The sequence below is a fragment of the Nannospalax galili genome, unplaced genomic scaffold (genome assembly GCF_000622305.1).
Source record: "Nannospalax galili isolate Female #2095 unplaced genomic scaffold, S.galili_v1.0 scaffold930, whole genome shotgun sequence".
NCBI classification, from domain to species: Eukaryota; Metazoa; Chordata; class Mammalia; order Rodentia; family Spalacidae; genus Nannospalax; species Nannospalax galili.
Genome location: NW_008329328.1, coordinates 970911 through 984269, shown reverse-complemented (window position 1 = coordinate 984269; position 13359 = coordinate 970911). Strand labels below are relative to the sequence as shown.

Genomic DNA, 13359 nt, shown 5'->3' with positions numbered 1-13359 from the left:
GCTGACAACACAGTGGACAGTGACAGGGATGGCAGAGTATGGAGCCTCTAGTGGGAGAGGAAGGCTGTCTATCTGATGAGTTTGTAATCATGCTCAGATGCCGAGGAGCTCAGAAGGTGGGCGACTGTGAGCAGTGATAGTCATGTATATAGAGATTAGAAATGCATGTGAAAACGTCTCAATGAATGAATTCTTGGAATGAATTCTTCTGTATGAAAAAAAAAAAAACAAGTATCTTCTTGAAGTCCCTCAAATTAAGGTAAAGAATAAGAACAAGTCATTCTGGAAGAATGCAAAGGAAAATAGCTTTAGATATTTAGATATTTAAGTGACAATTGAATTTATTCTACAGTAACAGGGATAACAGAGTATATGGGTTCCAGTAAGGGGCAGGGGGGAAGTGGGTATATAGATGAATAAGATTGTTTGGGATGTTCTGTATGATATACACAAAAAAAATCAACAAAAAAATGACATATTTGAGGAGGAAGCATAAAAAATTTACTTCATGTTAATTAGTAGAGGTGATAAACATTACCAGTGAAATCTACCTGATGACTTTATGTACCTACTCAGGTGCCAAGGATCCGAATGTAACTGGTTGTGACTAGTAATAATCAGATGCATAGAGAGTAGAGACACATGTGCAAACATCTAAGTGTTAGTTGCATTAAAGATGAGTTTTTCTATATGAAACAGTGTATTTTAATAATAAAATGGATATCAAGTTTAAAACCAAGGAAACAAACAGAAAACGCACAGAATGGGAGAAAATCTTCACCAGCGATACATCTGATAGAGGTTTAATTACCTAATTCAACTGTAAACCTAAAAATTTATAGCCAATTTTGAAAGAGATGCTTCTTAGCTCTGGAAATTGTTATTGAATATGTCAATGGTGTTGTAATGAAATGCTTCTGCATTATGTGGTTATTAAATAAATAATTTTTTAAAATATGAAAAAAAAAAAGGATATTCCGCCATTCTGTCAAGCCAGCTGGTTCGGGATGCTTGAGCCCACTGCCTCGCTTATTTGGCTGTGAAGTGAGTTCCGTGGTCAGAAGCAGTGCTGTATGGAATACCATGAAGGTGACTAAGGTATTCTGTAAGTCTGTGAAAGGTAGTTTTGGCAGAAGCACTACATGGAGGAAGGCAGGCCCCAAACCAGAATTACCTATTCCAGCAAGGACAAAGCTCTATTCTTGTCATAATGGATGTGGTTCAATATAAGCAGCCTGGCACCAGGTCCCTTGACTGGTCACTCCAGAAAACGGTGCCTCATTGGGGCTCAGTATTGATTGCCGCAGCTTACATATTTGGCACTCATCAGCAACTGTAGCCATAGCCACTGTGGTGCATCCAAATGTTTATTGTTGAACCCATGCAAATCCTTCATCTTTGCCATCATGGCCACTTTGTTCATGGGTCCATTGGGCAATGACATGGATAGCCAGGGAAAGAGGTTGACTAGTAGTCAAGATTGCATCATCCTATCAACTTGATTATTGAAATTATCCTATGCTGAGGTCAACTTCTAGTCCGAATTTACTCGTGACACAAATATCCTTGTCAGTTGGCCACTTGGAGAGATCTGCCAGGCACTTTGACCTCAAATGTCCTTCTCACCAGTTTTCCAGTTGTGGTTCTTTCAAGTTCCCCACTGTCCAGCTATGTAGCTACAGCTCATGAACCAGTATTTACTTCCACTTCTCCTTCCAAGCAGAATGTACAGCCATGTGCACAGCCCCCAGTTCTGCCCATTCTGAAGATTTCCCTTCACCACTGTCTTTCAGGGTTGTCTCAGTAAAGGGTTGCAGTGTTGTAGCTTTCCACTTCTGGGCGATGCCTGCATAGGTCCACCCGTGGGATCTGCAAAGACTCCTGATAGGTAGCATTCCCTGTCTGCCACTGATATCTCAAGTATTGGGGCTGCTGGATCATATTGCCCAAATGGCAGAGGTTTCTGGATCTGTTGAAGGGCTCTCTTTCTTGTTCATGGACCCACTCAGAACTAGCAGCTTGCAGAGTAACCTGGTATATGGGCCAGAGTAACACACCCAGGTGAGGAATGTACAGCCTCCAGAATCCAAGTAGGACCACTCAACATTGTGCATATTTCCTGGTGGTAGGAAGAGCCAGGTGCAACAACTTACCCTTCACCCTAGAAGGAATGTCTCTGTGTGCGGACACCATTGTACTTCTAGAAATTTCAGTGAGGTAGAAGGCCCTTGAGTTTTGGTTGGATTTATTTTCCATCTTCTGATGCCGTGGACTAGTGTGATGCCATGTGGAAGAGACATGTGATCCAGATCCTTGTGAACTAAGTTGTGACATAGGGATGGAGAAATAACAATGCCCTGAGGTAGAACAGGAAAGGTGTGGCTGAAACAAACCACTTTTGGAGGTTCTTATCAACAGATACCAAGAAAAAAGCAGTTATGAGATCAGACGCTGCATACCAGGTACCCGGAGATGTGTTCATCTGCTCGAGCAGGGAACCCACATTGCACACAGCAGTTGCAGAAGGGGTCGGGACTTGATTCAGTTTGCAAAGGTCAGTTGTCGTTCTCCCTAATCCATATGGCTTCTGCATAGGCCAAATGCAGTTAAAGGTAGATGTGATGGGAACCTCCATTCCCTGCAACTTTCAGATCCTTCATCACAGTAAGCTCTGCAGTCCCTGCAGGGAATATGGTATTGTTTTGGTTTACTGTTTTCCCTGGTAGAGGCAGCTGTAATGGCTTTCATTTGGCTTTCCAAATAGCTGTCACTCCACAGGTCAAGAAATCCATGTGCAGGTTCTGCCAGTGTCCATGTGTATCTATCCCAATTGCTCATTCTGGGACTGGGGAAATAACCACAGAATATTTGGGGGATCACTGGACCCACTATGAGTTGAACTTTGGCTAAAACTCCATCTATCACTTGACCTCTATAAACCCCTGCTTTAACTGGAGAACCAAAATCTTTTGGGGCCCTTCAATTGGTATCAGTTCCAAACCATTGCCTAACAGGCCCTGAGAAGTCTGATTACTTCCCCGGTGTAAAAGACTGTAGGTCCCTTTGGGGAAGGGTGAGAATACAAGATGAAGGATGATAGTAAAACTTCACAGTATTCTAGCAAGGTTCGTCCCCAAGGAGACCTAGTCTCTTCTTCATCCAAGGGGTTCTGATCTATAACCTAGCTAAAGTCTGGAAATTGGTTAAGAGGCCATGAGTCTCTGCTGCTAAGATAGCATTTCTTTTATTTATTCTTGGATTTCTTTTCTTTTATTTCTTATATAGTTCAGGCAGGAACTTAGTAGGCTTTCTATCTGTTTTTTACTTCTGGGAACACCATGATTAATTACCCAGTGCTAATGGTTTACACATGTCAGACTGCGTGAACATTGCTTCCTGCAAAGTACGCTCACCTTACCTTCGGTGATTCAGTGCTGCCACTCGGCCACTGCTCTCAGATCCAATTAGATCCATTGCATTTAAGTCATCCAATTGATTGGCCATAACTCCTACCGTAAGGTCTTGTGGTCAGAGAAAAGTAACAGCAGAGCTTCTCAAGACTGCTGGTACCCCTCTCAAAGTCTGTTTCTTTTTTTAAATTTTATTTTGTTTTTGAGACTTTCATACATGCGTATTGTTTTTGCATTATATCCATCCTTCCCAGGTCCCCTTCAGTTTCTCCTGTGACTCCTATTCCCTCTCCATTTCTTGACCTCTTCTTTGATTATTATTGTGATACATATATACATATACATATTAATACACATAGTAATGCGCTGAATCCATTTAGTGTTGCTCTTATGTACCTGTGTTTAGGGCTGCCCACTTGGGATTAGATAATCTTTTGGGGAGCTAGTCCTTGGAGAAAACTGATTCTCCCTCCCTCAGCATCCATTGATGGCTCTTTATCTTGATGTGGGACCCCATGGCATTCCCTCAATCTGCCTTGATGTGTCAACTGCTCTTGTCGTCATGCGAATCTTGTTAGACTACCATACTGGGAGATTTCATGGGTGTGGCTTCCCTATCAGGACTAGAATGCACTAGCTAGCAGCAGATGCCTAGTTCCTCTGGCTCTGCTTCTTAAAGTTACAGTGACAGGTGTGTCTTCTGGACCCTCCCATTGTGGAGGACTGGGCTTCACACAGCAGATCCACTCCAGTGTTCCAGTTCCTAGAACCTTAAATCCCTTCAACATGAAGCCAAAAAATATGAGACATCGCCAGCCCATTCTCAGTAGACTACTTTTTGACCTATACGTCAGCCAACCGACTATAACACATTTTTAATTGTGTGATCTAAAACATTAAATCCAGAATCTGTGCTCTTTGGGCCCACACACTTTGAAAACATATTTTATTTGTTATTTTTATTTTATGTGTATGAGTGTATTGCCATACACTTTTAATATGCTTTTGTTAACAACATATTTTCTACTAGGAAGACACTAAGAAATGTAGAACAGTAGTTGTGATAAGTCCCAGTGCCACATTTGAATGGGGGTAATAGTGTCTGGACACATGGGACTATGTTCTATCTTAAAATTTGTGAAAATATTAACAGTGGTAATTTTCTTTGCTCCTGTAGATATTCCTGAAATTCCAGAAAGCATCTCCTTCTGTAAAGCACTACAAATAGCTGACTTCAGTGGAAATCCACTGACCAGGTAATCTTTCTTCTTTACATTTCTATTTATGTTATGAAGAATATCATTTCTGAGAGCAAGCAAAGAATACAATGAGGTTAGCCATCATGGAGGTAGCTAGCTGGGTCACTGTCCCTTTCAATGGTGGTTGACTTTTCCAAATGTTTGCTTATAAACAATCAGACAATGGAAGTCACACTCCAGTATTGACAAAAACAATGAAAAGGAAGACAAGGGGTTGCTGAGGAGGGTACAAAGCAGGAGTTAAGGAGAACACGCTGAAGCACTAAAAAGAACTGTAGCTTTAAGAAAACAAGCTCCCTAGTGGGCTAGTGAGATGGCTCAGCAGGTAAAGGTTCTTGCCACCAATCCTGACCAGAGTTCAATCCCTGGAACCCACATGGTAGGAGAGAACTGACTCCCACAAATTGTCCTTTGACCTCCACATTTAATGCCATGGCACATGTATGTGCGCTGTGGCATGTGTGTGTCTGTAAGTAATGCAGAGCTTAAAAGAACAATCATAGGGGACTATGAGCATCTCTCAAAATGTCCTGTAATTGTGGTGGTTGACCTGTCCTCTTGATCAAGGAGGCTGAAGAGACCCCACCAGATGGACTTGAACCAGTGTCCAGTCTACAAAGAAGAGGGTCAACACAGAGGAATCATTTCCTCCATGCTTCCAAGTGAAGCCAACCATGGTCAAGGAGGACCTTTGACTTATCTTCACATAGGTGGAACTGGTAAAAGAAAGGAGCCAGGAGCTCCTCCCAAGCCCGTGTGACCCCCTGAGGAACAGATCCTCAAACGACCCTTAAGAATAAAAATAAATTGGTTTATCTGGGCCAACTGTATGGCCTTAAACACCCAAAAGGAAAGTATAACCAAAGATTAAAGGGGTCAATATAAATTTTTAAGAGTCCATATGTATAGCTAAAGGCTACATAACAAGCAACAATGCCAGACAGGTGATACCTTCTTTTGAGTTGTTGGCCAGGGTGGCCCAAGGGACTCCCAGATAGTAACCCAGCATAGAACTGGGAAAATGAACAGCAGACCCCAGTCTTATCTAAAGGAATAGTGACAACCGATTGCTGCTAGAAGAGGAACAGCTGACCTCATCTAAAACAAAGACCTCTAGATAGGCCGACTAGATTCACCAGTTGGACAAGTAGAGAGGAACAGCTGGGGATGCCATCCACACAGCAGACAGTAGCAGGAATAACGGAGTATAAGGGCTGGGGGCGGGGCAGGGAGGCTATGGGAGGGTGCCATCTGGGAAATGGGTGTATAGTTGGATAAGATGGTTTGGGATGTTCTGTGATATACACACACACACAAATAAACAAATTTTTTTAAATGTATTATATTTGAGGAAGAAGTATAAAAATTTGCATCATGTTAATTAGTAGAGGTGATAAACATTACCATTGAAATCTACCCGATGACTTTATAGACATACACAGGTGCCAAGGATCTGAGTGCAATCAATTATGACTTGTAATAAACAGATACAGACAGATTAGAGATGCATACGCCAACATCTCAGTGTTATTAGCAAAAATAAAGAGTCTTTCTGTAAGAAATGGTATATTTTAAAATGAAATGTAGATCTTTTTTAAAGGTTAAGAACTCATTCAAGTTTATGTCTTACAGGGCTTATACTGAGTTCAATATTGTATAACTGTATTGAACAGTGAACCTAAAAATTTTGTAACCACTTTTGAAAGAGATGTATCTTTGCTCTGGAAACTATTACTGAGTATGTTAAGGCTGTAATGAAATTCTTCTTCTTCTTAAAAGAAAAAAATATATAATCTAATTTAAGTTAAAAAAAATAAATGGATTCTGAAGGCTTAGCTAGGCCCATGGATCTGGTCCATTAACCATTCCATTGGTGGTGCTTGTTAGTACTAAGAATTTGTAGTTTTAGCAAGGGTCCTAGGGGACTGTTGCTGATGGCCCTGAGGCCATCTATGAGCCATGCTGATGTGTAGGGCTTTCGTATTGAATGGATGTAGGTTCATGCTGTTTTTTGAGCATTTTTTGGTGTGTTTTGAGCCTCAGTTTTATTTTTTTAATTTTTTAATTCTTTAAGTGGGAATGATGATTCTACCAAGAGCACTGTGAATGTGGAGACTGTAAATAGAGCCCTCAGCTCTTTCACACACATTATAGGTTTCTAATTACAATTGGAAACACAAAATCTCCCATAATTAGATACTTACAGATGCAAGATGCATGCACCAGCATCTCAGTGTTAGTAGCAAAAACAATGGATCTTTCTGTAAGAAACAGTATATTTTAAAATGAAATGGAGAACTTTTTTAAAGGTTAAAAACTCATTCACTTTTATGTCTTACAGGGTTTATACTGAGTTCAATATTGTATAACTGTATTAATTCAACAGCGAACCTAAAAATTTTATAACCACTTTTGAAAGAGATGTCTTTGCTCTGGGAACTGTTACTGAGTATATTAAAGCTGTAATGAAATACTTCTTCTAAAAACAATGTAAAAAAAAGAACAATCAGAGAACTTAAAGAAAACAGACAACTCAAAGTACTCAAAGAGGATAGGCATAAACTTGTGATGAAAACTCATGAAAATAGAAATATAAACAAAAACAATTAAGGACTTGAAAAGTAAATTCACAAAAGAGATACTGGAGAAAACCCAAGCTGAAATGAAGACGGAATTAAAAAACTCTAAGCTAATCTGGAACAGCAGGAGAAAACCTCACAAGTAGAGTGAATGGCATGGAAAACAGAGTATCCAGACTGGACAACCAAGCTGAATCACTGGGCTCCTTAAGCAGAGATATGAGCCCAGCTTCTAAGGCAGCCTACATGGCCGGGGCAGCTGAGAGATGCTCTGTGGTGCTGCTGGGCCTTGTAACCACTCTGTAGCTTAATACCCTTTTATGATTTTCTGGTACTCCTTTTCTAATGTCTGCTGACATTTGACTTCACAGTTATCTGAAGGCTCTCAACTAGAAAACATATTTAAAAAAAATTTTTTTAGAAAAAGCATTTCATTACAGCTTTAACATACTCAATAACAGTTTCCAGAGCAAAGATACTTCTCATTCAAAAGTGGCTATAAAATTTTTAGGTTCACTTTGAACCTAATAACCACATACTTAGAAGAAGCATTTTATTACAACAGCATTGACATATTCAGTAAGAATTTTGAGAGCTAAGATGCATGTCTTTCAAAATTAGCTCTAAAATTTTGGTTAATCCTTCTTTTTATCGTGCCCTCATATCGGGGGCAGGTTTCTTAAAGTAAAGCCATTTTGGTTTGGCAGATGCACAGTTTGAAGAATTAAGATGGTATCTGTGAGCAGAGGATCCTTAGTAATGACTTGGCTTGGCCCACGTACTCTGAGTAAGGAAACTGAAGCTAGATTAACAGACCATGCAGCTAGGAGGAGAATGCCAGGAATTATGCCTCCTTCCCATAAGTCTCTCCTTCCTCATTACTATGTACTAGCTTGGCTCTCTGTTAACAGCTGACAGAAAAGCGAACCAGTCATTTAAAACATTTCACTTACTTTCAAGAACACTTTAGTTTTAAAATTACAAAATGACATATACTTTCTGGAAAAAAACTCAGGCAGACCAGGTACGTTCCATCTTTTGAATTATAAGCAGTAATCGCCAGCTAGCTATTCCCAAGAGCATACTGTAAACATTTCTGTTAATACCCAGTTCTGGGCTGGAGAGATGCTCAGCGGTTAAGAACACTGGTTGTTCTTGAAGAAGACCCGGGTTCAATTCCCAGCACCCACATGGCAGCTAACAACTGTCTGTAACTCCAGTCCCAGGGGATCCGACAGCCCCTTCTGACCTCCGCAGGCATTGCATGACATGGGTGCACTTACCTACATGCAAGCAATACGTGCATACACATAAAATAAAAATAATAAATATAATTTTTAAAAAGACCCAATTCTTGGGTGCCTGGATTTGCTTTGAATTCTGGAATTAGCCTATATTAAATGTCAAACACAAGTGTAGGATTTTTTACATAAAAAAGAACCTGAGAAGGAAAATTAAAGATTCTAATCTAGAGACTTCTAAAGCCTCCATCCCGTGCTGAAAGTGAAGGGTTTGTAGTTCTGTTGTCTGTGTTAGCAGGTTTGTGAATGCATATCCTGTATCTAATTTTAGATGTCATAAGATCTTTTCATCTTTAGTAATGCGCCCCCCCCCAAATACTGGTAACCATAGAAATACTGAAAGGAAAATTTGTGAATTTTAAATCCTCTTTATATCAAGCCTTACTGTTTTGTAGAGTTTATGAGACACATGGAAGTGCTTTTGTGTAGATTATGTAGTGAAACATAAAATTATCTTAAAGAAGTTAAGAAAGTTGCAGTTGGCTGTCAGCTGATCAATTCAAAGGAACCCTTTGCTCTCAGGCCTTACAAGCTACATGGGAAACTAATGACTAATATAGTCAGCAGTCATGTGGATTAAAATCCTGTGGGCTCCAGAAATCTAATCAGCTTTGAGTTTTCAATTTTTTGTTTTTGTTTTGTTTTATTTTTACAGGGTCTCCAGGTAGTCCCAGCTGGCCTGGAACTCACAGAGATCCACCTGCCTCTGCTGGGCTTAAAGGTGTGCGCCACCATGCCCAGCCCAGTTCTCTTTTTTTTTGTTGTTGTTGTTTTAAAGACAGGATTTCACTGTGTAGCCCTTGCTGGCCTGGAACTTGCTATGCAGACCAGGCTAGTCTCAAACTCACAGAGATGCCCCTGTTTCTGCTTCCCAAGTGCTGGGATCAAAGGGGTGCGCCACCATGCCCAGCCTTGTTCTCGGCAGCCTCAGCTTCCATAGCAACACCACTTCCCTTGGTAGAGCACCCAGACTCCCACAGCATCCCTCTTTATTCTTAGGACTTGCACATCTATCCTTTTTATACGTATGTTTATGTTGCTCTGTTGACAGGTGTTTACCTGCCCTGTACTTGGGTTTGGTAGAGAAAACCTTTTCTCCTTACAGGTGTATGTAGAGGAGGACAAGGCAGATATGCCGTAATCTAAGGTAATTTCAGGAAGTTGTTGCAATTGACCTCTGGGAGAAGTCTGTGTTTATGGTGGTACACGCTGATTTACTTTTTAAATCAACATTTTGTTGTTGTTGTTGTAGGTTGCCAGAGAGCTTTCCTGAACTACAGAATTTAACATGTCTTTCCGTAAATGACATCTCACTGCAGTCTCTGCCTGAAAATATTGGAAAGTAAGTTTTTGCAGAAGTTTGTGGTTGTCAGGATAAAAGGATGTTTGTTACCCATTCCGCCCTCCTTCCTTTACAGCGTTTCCTTTCTACACAGCACTGTTCGCCCCTTCTTTAGTGTCAGCTTTGAGAAGGCTCATAGCCACCTTCTTTCTGTGTGCCTGATTGCCCTGTGTTGCTGTTTGTTGGTTTGTTTAGTGTGTGTGGGGAGGGTGCAGGCTACATTTGCACTAATGTCTGCGTGCATGTGGAGGCTGCAGGAGGCTGGCCATCAGGTGTCCTGCTCCAATGTTGCGTGAGATACCAAGGAGTTTCTTTCCAGGGAGTAGTTTATTGTACTAGAATCGGGCTCGGTGGATTCCTACCCACCAGACAGACTCCCAAACAAACCAAAGCCCAGGCTTTCATTCCCCCTGTTAGTTCTGCCTCATAGTTCAGTTCCCTTTGTCTCCCTTATAAAGCAACATCTTTTTTGATTGGGTGTCCCCTGCCCCCTGTCTTGACTGGCAGAGCTGTGTATGTATGTGCATTCAGGCACAGACCAAGCTGCATGGTCTTCGGCATGGTCTTTACCTGGGGGGGGCTCCTGCCGTACTCTCACTCTCTGCCTTACCCCTCTGAGGCAGGGTCTCTCACTAAACCTGGACCTAGGCCTTAGCAAACCCCAGTGATTCGGTTTCCCCCTCATAGCATTGGGGTTACAGGTCTGCTAGCCATACCTAGCTCTCTCTGTGAGTGCTAGGATCTGAACTCGGGTCTTCATTCTTGCTTAGCAGGCATTCTTACCCACTGAGCCATCTCTCTAGTCCCCAATTGTCCCTAAGTTTTAATTATTATGGATGTGCTGCTACATGTGATTTGTAAGAAATTTGTTTGAAAGCTCTTTTTTAAACAAAGGTTTGTTTATTTTTATGTATGTGTGTATATGTGCCACGTGCTTGTGGGTACCCATGGAGGCCAAAAGAGGATGTCAGATCCCTTAGAGCTAGAGTTACAGGCAGCTGTAAACTGCCCGGCATGGGTGTTGGGAACTGAACTCGGGTCCTCTGCAGGAACAGCAAGTGCTTTAAACTGCTGAGGCATCTCTCCAGCCTCTTGAAAGCTCTTTTTGAACTTGTGGATTCCAGAGTAGCAGTTAAGTAGAATTTCTAGCTTACTTGCTAATGTTTGTTACATTTTGCTGGAAATACCACTTAGTAATTTTAAACCATGCTGGGAAGGGAAGCCAGCGCAGGACTCCTCTGAACACTCTTGAGTGCTTCTGCCTAACAGCTGTGCCTGCCACTGTGTATAAACTGTAACCCTAAGAAGGCTACAGTGGGACATGGGGGGTGGCATGGCACATTTTCACATTGCTACTTTACAGAGCCACAGCAGGAAATAAAATCCTTTGAAGAAAATTGTCATGGGCTGGGGGCTGGAATCAGGAAGATGGCTCTGTTGGTAAAGCACTGGCCTTACAAGCACAAGGACCTGAGTTTGGTCACCAGAGCCCACGTAAAACTGTCAAGCTTGGCGGCACATACCTGTGTTCCTAGGTTTGGGGAGGTGGACACAGGATGCCTGGGCGCACTGCCAGCCAGCATAGCCTAATCAGTAAGTTCCAGACAACAAGAGACCCTGTCTGAAAGGTCAACAGTATTCCTGATGATGCCATCGAGGTTGTCCTCTGGCCTCCACATGTGTGCACATACATGATTGCACATCTGCATATAGGTGAACCCGCCCATATACATACAGAAATGAAAACAATGTATGATGGTGAAGAAGTATCCCGTTGTCCGTTGCACACACTAATCGGATTATCTCAGCAGATTGTTTCTGTTTCTCCGGGTTGTACAGTAGGTTAAGTCTGGTGATGATCCAGTGGCTCTGAATTAAAAATGAGAAACCCACGTGACTGGCCTAATGTGTAGAACAGTGTTCTTAGCATCATAAATTGTACCCTACTGTTTTTGTGTTCTGCCTAAGTTCCAAGACGAAATAAAAGTTCTCTTTGAGCACCGTGGTGAGCAGTTCAGTCCAGACATCTGACCTGTCTGTCCTACAAGGTTTCTTTCTCCAAAGAGCCCCAGGAGAGCTCAGCACACGCTTGTCCCCTTCCTTTCTGCCTGTGGCCACACATTCAGCCAGCAAGTCAGTGGAATTCTGGGGCACCACTGGTGGTTTGACTTTATGCTAATAGGTTTGCTGCTTAAGACTGGTCAGACTCCCAAAGGAAGAAGGGAGAAGGGGAACCCCAGTACACACTGCGTTTATGGTATCAGTTGCCATCGGAAACAGTAATATCCCACTGTGGAGTTCTTATACTTACACTTTACTTTTGTTATAACAAGTTTCACATGTTTATAATTTTAAAATCCTTAACGATGGCAGTCGTTTAAACACTGACACTGACGCAGCCCGTCCTCTAAGATCTCTGGACCCTGAGCTCCTTGTTCATTTCTCATGGTCATTCCCAGCCCCCTGCCTCCATGCTCATCCTGACTAGCCCATGATCCCTGAATTCCCTGCCCTGCTTCCTGCTGTTTAATAAAGGCTTAATGCTATTAAAAATGTTTTTATTAAACCAAAGTGCTGCTCAACCTCAACTGTAGTATTTTAGTGAGATATGTTTAATATTTAGCTTAGAATGTTATAATATTCCTTATCCTACCTTCCACTGATAGCTGTACCTGTCTCTGTGTTCAAGATTTCTTACATGTCTATACTCTATCAATAATAAGAACAGTATGTTTTGTTTTGTTCATAGATTTAATTGGCTTGTATTGCCATTACAGCAATGTGTATACCTATTGCTTCCAAAATGAAATGTCAATTTCAACTTGAAATTAAGAAATTAACTGATTCTCTTAGGGCTGGAGAGATGGCTCAACAGTTAAGAACACTGACTGTTCTTGCAGAAGACCCAGGTTCGAATCCCAGCACCCACATGGCAGCTAACAACTGGCCATAACTCCAGTCTCAGGGGATCCGACAGTCTTTTCTGACTTCTGCAGGCATTGCATGACATGGGTACACTTACCTACATGCAGGCAATACACACATACACATAAAAATAAATAATCTTTTTAAAAAAAAGTAATCAGCCGATTCTCATGAGGTCAGTTAGTGCAACCAAATGAAAAAGTTTCCCATTCTTAGTGTTTAATAATTTTGTCACTATGACAAGAAACACTAGCATTTTGTATGTGTGTGAGATTTAAGATTTCTGCTTGATCAAAGAGACAGTGGAAACAATAAAGGAACACAGTCTTCTGGGGAAGGCTGGGCCCTGAGGGAGTTCCTAAGTATGTTAGAGAGGCGCACTATTGAGAAAGGTCGATAGGTGCAGCACGTCTTTATTGGTCACTTAGGAGCTGTTCTCAGGGGAGAGGGTTCAATTTCTAAAAAGTATTCTCAAATGGTTTCTTGAAATAATTTAACATATTTAATGAACCAAATATTTAGTAAGCAGTACAACTTCTCAGA

General features: G+C 41.5%; 1 protein-coding gene across 1 annotated transcript in view; it reads left to right on the top strand.

The window, feature by feature from the left end:
• Positions 1 to 13359, top strand: part of Lrrc1 (leucine rich repeat containing 1) — a 145903-nt gene that overhangs the window by 94549 nt on the left and 37995 nt on the right. The window contains exons 3-4 of the mRNA XM_008836528.3: positions 4588 to 4666; positions 9802 to 9891. Coding sequence (XP_008834750.1) covers positions 4588 to 4666; positions 9802 to 9891 — 169 coding nt within the window. The remainder of the gene's footprint in view (positions 1 to 4587; positions 4667 to 9801; positions 9892 to 13359) is intronic.